General features: G+C 47.5%; 1 protein-coding gene across 1 annotated transcript in view; it reads left to right on the top strand.

Annotated features, from left to right (window-relative positions):
- The first annotated feature begins 1,136 nt into the window (after nt 1-1,136).
- DDRGK1 (DDRGK domain containing 1) overlaps nt 1,137-15,099 on the top strand; it is a 40,596-nt gene continuing 26,633 nt past the window's right edge. The window contains exons 1-2 of the mRNA XM_038135745.1: nt 1,137-1,279; nt 9,320-9,484. Of these exons, the coding sequence (XP_037991673.1) occupies nt 1,192-1,279; nt 9,320-9,484 (253 nt within the window). The 5' untranslated portion in view covers nt 1,137-1,191. The remainder of the gene's footprint in view (nt 1,280-9,319; nt 9,485-15,099) is intronic.

Consider the following 15,099-nt stretch of genomic DNA (forward strand, 5'->3'; position numbering starts at 1 on the left):
TAGCAAGGAATGGAACAAGATCATCCTTAAGGTTCCTTCCAACCTCATTCCACGATTCTATGAATGATTCCCAAAAGAAGATTTTTGAAAGGCTATTACTAAACTAAAACTTCGCCATCAAACACTTCAGCTCTTTTTTGAGAGCTTCCCACTGTGTGGCTGGTTCTACATGGCTAAAACTCAGCAAATCCCTCAGCAGAAGCTGCTTTTCATCTGCTGACAGACCTGAACTCATCAGGAGCTCATGACAGGGACACAGGCAGCTGTGGAGCCCACAGAAATGACTAATTAAATAGTGCTTTTGATCACCTTTAGATGTCCCATAGCCTCTAATTTGCATTTTCAATTTATTAAAACACTTTCCCCCACCAAGAGAAGTGCTTTAAACTGTGACACTGAAAACATTTCTGAAGCAAGAAAGGGCTTGAACAGCCAGAACTTCACAACCACAAAGTGAAAATGGGCAAAGCTTAAAACATTTCTCTCCTCACTTATAGGACTGGGGCAGAGCCTGACAAAGTTTCAGATCTAGCATGGGTGACCATGCAAAAGGGGGAAATTTCTTCTCCATCTCCAGTGCAAGTTTCTAAATCTTTTTGTGCACTTTTGGTTCAGGCCAGGTCAGGACATCACTCCTGGCAGGCTGCTTTGCCAGGCAGCTCCAGCTTCATCCCATTCCCAAATTGCAGAGACCTAAAGGCAGAAGACAGAAATTACTCAGAGGTGTAATTTAAATTTCACCACTGCCTGGGTCACCCCGACAGCTGTCAAGGGCTGCTTGGGGTACACCCGGTGCGGGGTCACGGCTGAGGATCTCCCCCGCCTGGGCCCACCCGCCGTGTGTGGAGGATGGACGCGTCACCAGCCGCCCGCAGCAACCGTGCCAGGCGGCCTGACCCGCGGGCGCCGCGCTCACGGCCGGTTTTGCCTCATAGATTTTAATTTCTTCTATAACTCCTGCTTTATTCCGCCTTTAATTCCTTTTTCCGCGCCCTCCCTCAGCGCCCGCCTCAGGGACGAGTCAGGACCCCTCCCGCGGGCTGCCCGCGCCGCGCCTGACCGATCGCAGCGCGCCCACCGCGCCGCGCCGCCACAGGCACCCCGCGGGGCAGCCCGCGCGCGGGGGGCCTTGCGGCAGGCGAAGGGGACGGGGCGTACCAAGGGTGATGTGGGCGGGGCCGGCGCTGCGGGATGGACGCGGTTCTGCTCGCCGCCGCTGCCGTGCTGCTCGCCGTCCTTCTCTTCTTCGCCACCCGCCTCCGCGGCCAGGCCAGGGCAGGTGGGTCGCGGCGCCGAGCGGACCGGCCGGCGCCTCCCTCGCCCCCCCGCGGGCCCGTTCCGGTGGGCGCGGCCCTGTTCTCCACGGGGTCCGCACGCGCGCGGTGGGGCGCGTTTCTCGGGAGCCGCCAGGGGGCGCCACGCTTCGGGCGGCCCCTGAGGGGGTCCCGCCATGTTAGGGGGAGCGGGGATTTTGGGGGGCCCCGAGGGGTTTTGTGGGATCCTGGGGAAGGTTCCGGGGCTGTCCCGGTGTCTTAACCCCGCTGTCCGCCCGGGCTGCCCCGCGGGGTGCGGGCGCCGAGGCATGGTCCGCTGCTGCTTGGGGTTCCCGGCCTGAGGCGGCCCCAGGGTGAGGGGCGCCGGGTTGGAAGTCTGAGTTCTCTGTCAGGGGTTCTGTCAGGGGCTTTGGGACTGGAAGATGTCCCTGAGGTTCCTGCATATGAGGGCGGAATGGAGAAGAGATCCCGGAGGCTCGGGATTTGAGCACAGGGTGTAGGGGGAGGCCTGTCACGAGTGGTGCCCCCGGGGTTCTGTGCTTGGTGTTTGTAGCTTGTTTAGCAGTGACTTGGACAAAGAAATCGATGGTCCCTCAGCAAGTTCGCTGATGACACAAAACAAGGAATGGCCGATGTCTCGGAGGGTTGTGCCCTTTCAGAGCGACTTTGACAGGCAGCAGAGAGGGGCAGAGAAAAACCTTCTGAAATTCATCACAGTGCAGTTCAGGTCCTGCCCCTGGGGAGAACAACCCTGAGCACCGGCAGACACTGAGGTGTGACTGCATGGGAAAGACCTGGGTGGACAACGAGCTGTCCCTGAGCCAGCCGTGTTCCCTTGTGCCAAGGGGATCCCGGGATGCGAGCATTTCCAGCCGGTCAGGGAACGAGGCAGGATGGTTCCTGCCCCTCTGCTCAGCCCTGGGAGGCACATCCAGGGTGCCGTGTCCACTTTTGGGCTCCTCAGGACAGGAGGGACCTGCAGAGGCTGTGAGGATGATGAAGGAGCTGCTGGAGCATTTCCTGACCAGGAAAGGCTGAGGGAGCTGGGAATGTTCAGCCTGGAGAGGAGAAAACTCAGAGGGGATTTGATCCACATCCCACAGTGTCTGCAGGGAGGGCTCAGAGCAGGGCCCAGGCTCTGCTCTGGTGGCCAGTGTGAAAAACACCAATCACTTGTTTTTACAATTTTAAAAGTTTAATAGTAGTGAAATGGTTATAAAAATATAGAGTAATAAAAATTTGAACAATTGGGATTAGGACAATAAAAACAAAGAGTTACAGACAGTCTGGGTACCTCTTTCTGGGCAAAATGAGCCCAAAGTTAACAGAGGATTAACCCTTAAAAGCAACAGCCTGTTGCATATTCACACACCTCATCCATAATGCATCAATGCCATTCAAACAAAGGATTCTGTCTGCTCAGTGCCAGCTTCTTCCTCTGAATCCTGACTCAGTCAGGACCTGGCTCAGACCTCAGTCCTGGCTCTTCAGGGCTGAGCAAGGCGGGAAGAAGTTCATTTCTTCCAAAAATGCAGCAATAAATTCTTTCTCTCTGAAAGATTTCTGTGTCCTGTGGCTGCTATCTCAGCGAGAGTCCTCTCTTTAAAAAAAAGTATCTTACATATCATAGTTTCTATTTTAACATTATGTTATAACCTCAAACTGTATTTAACACACTACTTAAGAAAATGAATACAGCAGAACTTTCTAACATAACCCATGCAATATTCATTTTCATATTTGCAAAAAGCCAGTCACTAAATCTGCATTTTTCCCAGCCAGCGATGCCACAACGGGAACAGGCAGGAACTGAAGCTCCACCTGAACATGAGGGAGAATTTCTTTACTGGGAGCACTGGAAAAGGTTGCCCAGAGAGGGAGGCTGCAGAGTTTTCCTCCCCGGAGATATTCCAGAGCCATCTGGAGTCCATCCTGTGCCGTGTCCCACCTCTGCTCCTTTTCCACCTGTCCCAGTGCAGTGCAGGGGTTGTGGGGAGCAGGTGGATGATGCAGCCCTTCCAGCCCCGTGTTAGATCACAGAATCATCTGGGCTGCAAAAAAAAAAAAACCTTTCAAATCACCGAGTCCAACCAGGACCAGCACTGCCAGTTCCACCGTGGTGGAGGTGAGCTGGTGTGGGTGGGAAGGAGTCAGGTGTGCTGTGAACTCACTGCCCTTGTTCTGTTCTCACACTGGAAGGTTCTCTCTCTGTTCTGTTTGGCTGCCAGGTGTCAAATTAAGATATTTAGTCAGCACTCTGAAATCCTGGTCAATACCTGCACAGATTTTTGGGGTACGGGGTGTTTTGGGGTTGGAATTTCTATTCTTTTTCTTTTGTGGGAGTTGCTTTGGTAATTTTTAATTAAGAGGAAAAACCAGCACACATTTAATACATAGTGAGTGCAACACTGTGCTGGTCAGGGATCTGTGGTAAAAGCAGATTTTACTGATAATAATTAAATTTTCTGGCACATTTCTCACACACCTCTGCTTCCACAGACCTGGTCTAAATTTTTCTCTTGGAAAGGTTTGGAAACTGATGTCATTTCATTGGGTTCCTATGAATGAAGAGATGAACCTTTGGTAAAAGTGAAGGATGCATGTCCTGGACAAACGCATCATTTCCTGAGCTTGAATCCTGTCATGATTTGGAAAAAAATCAGAGGGCTGTGGGGTTTGGGAGGATTTATTTGCTCTTTAAGCATTCAAAGTTCTAAATTGAAGCCCAGGCATTTGTTTTAAATAATGTGAATTATTAAAAAACCTAGACTTTAATACTGATTTTGAGCAAGTTGGTTGAAGTTAATTTACATTCAGGACAATTTCATCATTTTGAAGCCTTTTTTAGTGGTAACTTTTTGACACTTCCAAGTTGACCATGGTTTGGTTTTTTTTTTAACTGTGGTTTTAAGATCTTTTTTATTTTAATATATTGTTTAAAATAGTATATAATTTAATATCTTGCTTTCTGTCATGATAAAGCCGTTCGCAGAATTTCAGCTGCTGGGGATGCCTTTGTTCTCTGTACACAACAGGAATTGTTTTTCAGAACCACTGGGATTGTGGTGTATTTAATAGCCACAAAATTTAATTTTAAGCAGGAATTTCCTTTCCTATTCCATTTGCTTAGGTGGAACATGAAAGCTGCCACAGTTGTGCCAATAAATCTGTGTTGCCACCTGGACAGGACTTGAAACCAGGGACAATGGACCTAAAGAAGTGGTGGGAGCTCTCACCTTTAATTGTTAATGTTGAGGCAGCAGCTTCCTTTGTGTTATCTCATGGAAATTGGCTTTTAGACGTGTTCAAAATGTTTAGGGAGCTGAGGGTCGGGAGAGGTAAATCCTCTACCTTTGTGTTTCTTTGAAAGGTCACTTGGAGCAGCACCAGCAGGGCCATGCCTGGACTTTTTCTACAGAAAATGAAAACAAAAAAATGGCATTTCTTGATTTTCCACGTGGCTGCCACTTCTCTTTCTGATAAGCTCTGCTGGGCCAAAGCGTCTCCTCAGGAAGCTTCCACCTGTTGAATTTCGAATCCCTCTCTGAATTCCAGAGGCTTTGCACGGAGGCAGGAGGTGCTGGGTGGTGCCACCACGTGTGAGGGTGCAGCAGGTGGAGCTGTGTCCCTGTCCCTGCAGCCCTGAGCTGCCTCCATTCCTGCCAGCCCAGGTGTCACCCGCTCACCCGATGGAACTCAGAGGAAGGTGCTGTGATAGACAAGGGCTTGTTCTCTAGAAAAACATCTCTGCTGTAAGCAAAAGCGGGCACAATTTGTGAAGGGGCAGATTGGAGAGTGCAGGATGAGGTCCTGATCTGGGCTCTGAATGCTTCTATGGTGGTTTTTGCAGTGGTGCTTCACATCCAGTTCAGGAGAGGTTTCTGCTTGCAGAGCACAGTTGTGTTCTCTCTCCCTTCAGGAAGGGGACGCAACCAGAGTCCCAGAGCTGCTGCTGTGCCCTGGCTGACAAGTCAGCTGAAATAATCTCTTGCCTGCACTGATGCTTCCTGAGCACCCAGGCAGAGCTGCTGTGCCCAGCACAAAAATGTTCTTGGGTTTTCAGGGCTGAGTCAGACCCTGGACACCACAAACACAAACTGAGCCCGTGTCCCTTTCCCAGACAGCTGTTGAGTGTTTTGTTTGTATTACCTGTTAATTTGAGGGGTTTATCTCATTAATTCAGCCTGGCCTGTCATTCTGCAAAGCTTGTGGATGGCTTGTCTCACCTCTTTAATGCTGGCCATTAATTTTCACTCAGATGGCTCTGGATCAAGGGTAATTAGTGCTTGTGTTAGTAATCTCTGCATGATCTGACTAGCCTGGGGTGCCACTGCTGAGACCTCTGCAGCTCCAGGAAAAATGAAGGGATGTGCTCAGATAAGTGCAGCAGCCAAACCCTGCCCTGTGCTGCTGGAGGAGGTGAAAAAAACCCCAGCAGGGCCAGACCCCCGAGCGAATCATTCTTGAGCTCAGATCTGATCAGTCCAGCCCCAAGGAAAAGGAAAAGTGATTTTTAAGAGTGTCCTCTGTTGTGTGAAGCCTCCCCTCTGTGTGCCACCAGTGTGTGCCACAGCTCAGGGGGAGGGAGAGCAGAGCTGAACTTTCAGCATTCTGAGCAAGAGCTGTGTCTGGAGTCACGTAGGCAGAGCCCTGACCCCTGAGGGAGCAGGTCCAGGTGTGTGACAGCACAGCAGAGCAAATGAGGATTTTCTCCTGCTCCTGTGAAGGACAGGGAGAAATGCAATGAGGAGCATTCATGTTTTCCAAATCCCTGCCCAGCTGAGTGCCTGGCAAACAGAAGCTCTAGAATGCTCCAGTCAAAAAGGTTGGAAAAACCCTCTGAGGTCATGCAGTCCAACCATTCCACCAGCACTGCCAAGGCCACCACTGACCACGTCCCCAAGTGCCACATCCACATGGCTTTTAAATCCTTAAAGGATAGGGACTCCACCACTGCCCTGGGCAGCTGTGCCAGGGCTGGACAACCCTTTCCATGAAGAAATTTTCCCAGATATCCAACCTGACCCTCCCCTGGCCCAGCCTGAGGCCATTCCCTCTCCTCCTGTTCTCTGGGAGCAGAGCCCGACCCCCCCCCGGCTGTCCCCTCCTGTCAGGAGTTGTGCAGAGCCACAAGGTCCCCCCTGAGCCTCCTTTTCTCCAGACTGAGCCCCTTCCCAGCTCCCTCAGCTGCTCCTGGGGCTCCAGATCCTTCCCCACCTCCGTTCCCTTCTCTGGACACGCTCCAGCCCCTCCAGGTCTTTCTTGGAGGGGCTCAAAAACTGTCCCCAGCACTGGAGGTGCCCCAGCAGTGCCAGCAGAGGAGACAGGCACTGCCCTGGCCCTGCTGCCACAAGCCAGGTGCCACTGGCTCGTGTTCAACCAGCTGTGTGCTGCTGAAAAAGAATCTGCAGTCAGGAGAAATATTGTAGAGACTGGAAGGAAGAAAAAAAAATCTTAATGAAAACATTTTCTCCTAAATGACAACCCATAGTGGCTTGGTGTTAATGTGCACGTTTTGGAGATGTGACAAATACTGACCACCAGCTGCCCTGTGTGTTTGATTGTGATATGGGTGAGGTGTGGTGGGTTTGGTACATCCTGAGCCCAGTCCACACTGGTCACTTTGAGGAATTCCTGGGTCTCCTGTAGGGAGTTACATGGAGAAGAGCAGAGAGCGTGGTTCACATCTTTTTCTCTGTGAGGGTTGAGCTCTTTGGTTTGAAATAAATACATGGCTTATAAATAGATTCCTCTTTCATAAAATGCAAAGCAGTCTCTGTTTCACAGGACAACAGGAACCAAAACCAGAATGAATGAGTGCTGGAGCTGCACAGCTGAGCTGCTGGGCAGGACCATCTTGGGAATTACTGAAGCTTGCAGGTGAAAGGATGCTGAGGTTTGAATTGCAGCATATCTCAAGAACTTAGGAAGTGAAATTCTGCATTTGTGTAAAAAGCTTTCTGCAGAGCTATTTTGGCATTTATCAGTGTCCAAGAAGTGATCTGCTCTGCTTCTTCAGGAGGATGTTTCCTGTAGCAATAAGCTGTGAGTAGGACTGGGCAAGCCTTGGAGCAGCACTTTGGCATCTCTGCACTCGGTGATTTCTCCCAGCCCTCTTCTGTCTGCACAGGTGGATGGCACCAGGAGGGTGACAGCAGTGTGACAGTGCCTCAGTTCCAAATGTCACAGCTTGTGGGGGCCTGCTGACATCCCTGTGACATCTCTGCTGGCCAGAGCCTGCCCCAGGTGGCCCTGGGAGTGGAGTCACCATCCCTGGATGTGTTTAAAAAAAGCCTGGATGTGGCACTTGGTGCCATGATCTAGTTGAGGTGTTAGAACATGGGTTGGACTCGATGATCTTAAAGGTCTCTTCCAACCTAGAAATTCTGTGATTCTGTGCTGAGCTGGGGGCTGCAGCCTGTCCTTATCAGCCCCAAAGTCAGTGCTTTGGAGGCTGAGATAGCTGAGGTGAGCTGCAGGCACACCTTTGTGCTGCATAGATTCATTCATAACAAATCCCATTTTCTGATGGCAGATATGCTAATAGGGGTTTTTTTAGGAGGGCATTGTTTGGCTCGGGGGGTGCTGGAGACTTGGCGCAGAGCTTATCCCAGCTCCTGCTGGGACACAACATCATCTGTCAGATCACAAAATAAATGTGTTCTGAGTTGGACTGGGTTGGTCTGCAGTTTTCCCTGAGACCATTTGAATATTTGCTTGAATTAAAGTTTAAAAGGTAATACTTTGCAGGATTGAGCAGGAAACAAATATCAGTTAGGCTTATCAACAGAATATAAAGCAGGGATCAAGGATGATGATATTTTACCATTATGTGGGTTTGGGTTTGTTTTTATTTTGGTTTTTTGTTTGTTTGTTTGTTTGTTTTTTGTTTGTTTTTTTTTACATTACTGCCATACTTAAAAGCAACAGGAAGCCTGAAAAAAAAATCTGAGAATTTTCTGTGGAAAACTTCAGAAGTGAACCACTGGTCAGTTCCATCCTCCCAGCTGCTCCTGTTAGGATATTCTTCATTTGCCAGATCTTAATTAGTAACTGCAGCATATACAGAGAAGATGGCAGTGAGAGCTGCAGTGACCCTTAGTGTCCTGTTTGTACCTCCCTGTGGTTTGGGGAGTTGAAATCAGCAGGGTAGAATGAAGTGTTTATTTCAGCTGTAATTTGTGAACCTTGTTTGCTCTTCAGGGTTTGTTTCTTGTGGAAATGCTTTACGTGTTCTGCTCTGAAACATTCAGCCTCTGAGGTTTCAGTCAGATGAATCTACATGACACAAGCACAAGTTCAAATAAAAAAATCAAAATACTTCAGAAATGTGAAAAACGCCAATCACTCGTTTTTTGAAATTTTAGAAGTTTAATAGTAATAAAATGGTTATAAAAATAGTGATATAATTAGAGTAATAAAAATTTGGACAGTAAGGGTTAGGACAATATGAGACAATAAAAACAAAAGGTTACAAACAGTCTGGGTACCTCTTTCTGGGCAAAATGAGCCCAAAAAAGGACCCACATTAACAGAGGATAGACCCCTAAAAGCAACAGCCTGTTGCATACTCACACACCTCATCCATGATGCATCAATTCCATTCAAACAAAGGATTCTGTCTGCTCAGTGCCAGCTTCTTCCTCTGACTCCTGACGGCTCTTCAGGGCTGAGCAAGGTGGGAAGAAGTTCGTTTCTTCCAAAAATGGAGCAATAAATTCTTTTTCTCTGAAAGATTTCTGTGTCCTGTGGCTGCTATCTCGGTGGGAGTACCTCATTCCTGTCTTTAAAAAAGTATCTTACACAGCACAGTTTATTTTAACATTATTTTATAACCTCAAACTATATTGAACACACTACTGAAGAAAATGAATACAGCACAACTTTCTAACATAACACATACAATATTCATTTTCATATTTGTGCAAAGCCATTCTTCACAAGAAAGAAAAACACACTTTTGTGTCTGTGCTGTTAGCTAACTCAGAAACAGAGGCAGAAGGAAGAGTGAGCTTTAATACGAATATTTTCTTTTTTTCTTGCAGCTGATGAGGAGCAGCAGCAGAATGTGGCAGCAGCAGCAGCAGCAGCAGGGGCCAGGCCCCGGCCCCACGAGGAGCGGGCAGAGGGGATGCCCCGGCGCCGCAGGAACATGGGCACCAGGCTGATGGCCCAGAGGAGAGCCCAGCAGGCAGAGGAGGGGCTGCAAGGTAACTCTGGCTTCAGCTTCTGACTGACAGCTGCTCACTTTGACAATTTGAAAAGGTTTATTAAACCATAACAAAAATACAACAAAGGACTACATAAGGAAAAATTGGCAGCGCTCATGGGTACCACGTGGCCAGTTCATCTCCAAGATGGATACTCAGTCTTTTGTACCCCTGGGGGTTGCATCAGCCAGCCCTGGCCCTTCCCAAAGTCTGTCAGTCAGCTCTTCTTTGCCATTTATCAGTGGAGGCTGCTTTCTTGTAACTGGATTGGAGGTCAGGTGTTGCCGTGCCTCACCCCCTGAGCACCAAGCTGTTCCATTCCCAGCTGCCCATGCAAGGGACACGTGTGCACGCCTTCTTTTACCTGTCCTGGACAAGCCAGGCTGCTTGATGGTCACAGTACAGGGGGAAAAGGGAACTATGGGGAGAACAGAGACATCTAAACTACAATAACATAACTGTACATCACTAAAACTTTTCTTAATATTCACACAATAGTTATCTTTTAATTGCGAGAGGCAATCATCTCATTATCCATCTATAACAAACTCATCTTGCAGACATTGAAACAAACCTTCACAGCTGGTGTTAAGTTGGGCAAGGGGTGCAGCTGCCTCCTGGAGGAAGTCGTTGAGTTTTGCTGATGGGTTATTTGCAGTTTCGCCATAATCTGTCTTTGTGGGGGATAAAATGTTCAAAAATAGAGATAGTGTAGAAAGTAATTTTGGTTTTGAGGAGTTGTAGTTGTATTCATTACTAAAGATTAAGAATAAGTTTGTTTTTAATAGGTTACAGTTGAATTTAATGAAGATGAGTGTTGTAAAAGAGTGAGTTAACTAGTTAAGAGGAGAGCTAGAGTTTGTTAACTGTGCTGCAGAGAACTACCCATGAGAAATCACTGAGAAAGTATAAAAAATTTACAATAAAATAACAGCATGCCTTCTCTCCCTACTTCATCACTTTTCTCTGTATACCCCTTACATTAAACCTCTGCCTCCTCCTCAGGTGAATCCTGGCTATTTGTGGTGCCAGACTGTTCACATCCTTCCTAAAAACTTCTTAGGAAGTTTCCTTCTTGGCCATGCAGGGAATTAAATTAAATTACCTTAACTTAGGTGATCTTATCACTCTCCACAGCTCCTGAAAGGTGGCTGTGCTCAGCTGGGGCTGGGCTCTTTCTCCAGGCAGCGCTGACAGAGCCAGAGGACACAGCCTCAAGCTGCACCAAGGGAAATACAGGTTGGATATTAGGAAGAAGTTTTTCACAGAAAGGGTGATAAAGTTCTAGAATGTTCTGCCCAGGGAGGTGGTGGAGTCACCATCCCTGGGTGTGTTTAACAAAGCCTGGATGTGGCACTGGGTGCCAGGGTTGAGTTGAGCTGTTGGGGCTGGGTTGGACTCGATGATCCTGAAGATCTCTTCCCACCCAGTGACTCTGTGAATTCTGTAAATTTGGGAAGCAGAATCCACACCTTGCATTGAACAACAAGCTGTAGTGCATTACTGATTCCTTTTAAATTGGTGGGAAGCAATAATTCCCCAATGTAACCTCTGCAGAATGTGGAATTCTCCCTCCAGGGAGCCATCCAGGTGGTGGTCAGGATCAAGGAGATCACCACAGACTGCAGCATTTTGCCAGCAGGTTGTTGACAATGTGTTGTGTAAATCCTGAGCTGCATTTACAGTTCACAGCTACATTTCTGTGGTGTAGACAAAAATATGGTGATAAATAGCATCTTTCTACACCCTGTTAGTATAATTCCCTTTTCTGGTGAAGCTTGACACATTATTCTCTTTATTGCTGGAGAGATGAGATCACCGTGATTCACCCCCTGGATTCTTTCTACTTTCAGATCGTGGGTGAAGTGTTCAGGCTTTCTGCTCAAGTTCTGCAGTTTGCAGTGGAGATCAGGGTGTCTTTGTGGTGTGCAGGAGGTGAAAGCACTGAGCACACACCTCTGTGATGCCTTCAGTAGGGACTGTTTGTACTTGGTTCAGCTTTTCTTGCCCTGCAGTTTGTGGGAAGCCTCACGTTGTCAGGTGAATGTCCTTTTCCAGCTAATTATGTTCAGCAGTTTCACAGATGGAGATTGGACAGGTGTGAACTTTTCAACTTTGGTTATTTCTTCTCATGTGATAACATCCTGGAAGGAAAATGGAATCTAAAAATACTCAGTTTTCAACTCCAGACATCAAAAGTTTCAATGCTGAGGGCCGACAGTGAAGCTGTCAAAGCAAATGGCTCATCTTATCTTATCTTACTTTGTCACTTTAGCAATAGAAGAATCTGTGTCATTGGGCTTTATAAATAATTCTTTTGCAGCTTTCTGTACATCAGATGCAAGTGCTGCTGCTTTTGCATGAAGTTCCCTTTGAAATGACATGCCTTCTTTTATTTGTTTTCTCTAATTTCTTACCCAAATTAAACCAGCCTCTTGTTTTTTGCTTCTGTGGGTGGTTTTATTCATATTTTGGGATGGTTTTTCCAAGGGGCTGAGCACAGGTGCACAGCAGGAGCAGCAAAGCCTTTGGAGCGTGAGCAGAGACTTGGGCAGAGGAGCTGTGGAGAGAGGCAGCTGTCCCTGATGCCCCAGCACTGAGGGGCTCAGTGACCAGTGGCCATTATTAATTGGGATTAGCCACCCTCTGTGCTGCAGATCCTTCAGCCTAGCCCTGAGCTACCTGGTTTAGGTAAGGGATTAAGATACCTGTCTTTTGTAAGGGTTTTCCCCTCACAAAATGTTTTAAAGCCCTCTCTATGGACATGTGGCACCAGCCTGGAATCACTCTGGGATTTATCCCTTTTTTTTTGCATTTTCTCTGTGTCACTGCAGTATAGAGCAGTTTTGTCTGATTGCTGCTTGCATTTGAACCAGTTGGAATAGCAGTTTCTCTCCACAGCAGGGTTTTGTGCTAAGGAATTCACTGACTCCTTGGAAAGGGAGCCCAGTGCAGCACCAGGGCTGAAGAACAAAATTATTTGGCAGTTTAGACAGAAACACCAAACCCAAGCCAGTCTGGTTCTCCAGTCTTGCCTTTGAAAACTTCTGAACATCTGCAACCAAAGCAGGTTTCTTTTTGTTGTTGTTTTTGTTGTTTGAATTTGTTGCGTTGTTTTACTGGTAACTTTCTGTTCCGTTTGTGGAATTTCCACTCTGGGCCTGTGCTGAACTTCGGGCAAAGCTGCCTGATCCTTCTGTGTGTCGCTCTGACTTCTGCCAGGAAATTATTTCTTCACCAAGCCATTGCTGCAGGAATCTGAGCACTGACCTCAGGGAGGGTATGGGGATGCCCTGACCATCCCTGTGTCCCCGTGATGGTCACAAAGTGCAGTCAGGTGGGAAGTGCTGTTGCCACCTCACAGTTCTGCCTGTTGGGAGCCAGTTCTGCTGACTCTAGGAAATGTCCCCAAAGCTGCACTTGCAGACTTTGGAGCTGTGGTTAGCATGAGGGTTTTCTGTTTTCCATCTAACAATCAGATTTCAATTCCAGAATGAGAAAGAAGCTTTGAGGGTGAAGTTGTAGCCCACATTTTCTGCTGCCTGTGCTGAGCTGCTGTGTTTGTGCCAGGACTCAAATCTCTCACAGAGCAGTGGGGGAGAAAAACAACCCCAAACCCTGGGCACTAAGATCAAAACCTTGAAAACTTCATTGTCCTTTCTGTAGTTTCAGTTTTACTTGTAGGTCTGAATAAGGAATAATTTAATACAGAGATAGTAAATGATTATTTTCAATATTCAAATCTACGCCCACTGCATTTTGGAGCAGAAAGTGACCCATCCATCTGATATTTTCATCAAAAACATCATTTCCTTTCAAGTGACAAGAAACTTGAGGGGATGAAAGAATGACAGGTACAGCTGGGTTCTAAAAATAGTGAAGGTGAGAGTTTTCTGTCATTTGGTTTTGTCTTGGGCCAAAACCAGGTTGTAATTCTTCAGCTTACTGGGGTAGCTTCATTAACTAAATCAGTTCTAGATTGTCACAGGCAGACAGTGGTGCAGCAGCAAATATCTTGACTTTCCTCCCAGAGGGAAAAGCCAGCAGGTGCTGGGTTCCTGATTGCCAGGGTCCACGTGGGCTGTGGCATGGGACAGACCCAGCCAGGTGCCCACCCTGCCTCAGTTCACTGAGCAGTGTTTGTCAGTGAGTGCTCCAAGGAGGTCACCTGTCAGGAGAGCATCAGCACCTGCAGGTACCCTCTGGTGGCCAGCGATTGCTGGGAGATGCTTCTCCTTGGTGACAAAGTGATTCTCAAAATGACTGGGACCCCTGAGCTGGGACTTTAGAAAAATGGTTTTGATTGCCTCAAATTGCCCATTTTAATCCCAGCCACAACACTCCTGCCTTTCCAGCAGCCCTCTGCAATCTGGAGTCTTGTGAAAAGCCTCTGTGCTCTGCATGTTGGAGCAGGGTGCTGCTCCTTTCCCTGTGGAAAAGGAGGCTGGGAGGAGAGCTGTCTATTCCTGGGGTTAGGTGGAGAGCCCAGCTAGCAGACTTAATTAACTCTCTGTGTCTTAATTTAAATTGAAGCCAGACAGAGGTGGCTTTGTGGACTGGCTGCAGCCAGGATGAAAATGCTGCAAGGCATAAACGGGTGAGGATTTCAGGCATTAATCATTTAGGGTAAGAAAAGCCAAGCTAAGCAGTGAGAGAAGGGGATAAATTGGAGTTAACAGTGAGGGATGTTTGGGGCATGTGGTAGTGTAAAAAAAATACCATCACCCATTTCCAATTTGAAATTCCTTTTATTTACCATCCAAGGAGGGTGTGCTTGGCTCTTGTTTTTGCCTGACTGATGCTCTGAGTGCATCCACTTGGATTCTGCTCACCTCTGGGTAGACATAAGGATGTTTTGTTGTGAGCTTTTACTTGTGCAGAAAAAAACACTTGTCCAGCTCTCAAGTTGAGATTGACCCTCCAAACCTGCTCCTTGTTCTTGAACACTGCAGAGAGCTCGGAGGTGAAGGTGCTTCTCCTGAGACTGCATTTTGGAGCAGAAAGTGACCCACCCATCTGATATTTCCATCAAAAACATAATTTCCTCTCAAGTGACAAGAAACTTAGGATGATGAAATAATGACAGGTACAGTTGGATTGTCTTGATCCAGCTGTGCTAAAAATAGTGAGGGTTTTCTGTCACTTGGAGGGGTGTGTCAGGCCAAAACTTTGCTGCTGTTGATGTGAGGGAGAAACTGGTGATTATAACTGCCCTAAATCGTGGTGTGGTGAGCAAGAACCAGAATTGTGTAAGACATGCCAGCACTTTCCAGAGTGCCACAGAGCAGGGACCTCTGGGCAATGCTCTGGGTCTGCTGGGGGTGTTGATGAAAAAAAAAGAAAAAGGGAAGGATGTGCCAGAAGAACCTCAGCAGCCCAGTCCATTTCTGGGGAGTATTTTTCAAGGGTTGGAATTTGAAAAACACTCTTTTTCACATCTTCAAAATGACCTCTCTGACCTGTTGCCAGATGTGTTGCCAAAAAAAAAATGGGGCTTATGTGTGGATTGTTGTTCTGGTTTGGATTTTTAAGAAACAGAAAGTAAGGACTCCCTCAGAGAAATAACCTGCTTTTGTCAGGTTGCTTTTATTATTTAATATTTTTAACATTTATTT

The sequence above is a fragment of the Motacilla alba genome, chromosome 4 (genome assembly GCF_015832195.1).
Source record: "Motacilla alba alba isolate MOTALB_02 chromosome 4, Motacilla_alba_V1.0_pri, whole genome shotgun sequence".
In the NCBI taxonomy this organism is placed as follows: Eukaryota; Metazoa; Chordata; class Aves; order Passeriformes; family Motacillidae; genus Motacilla; species Motacilla alba.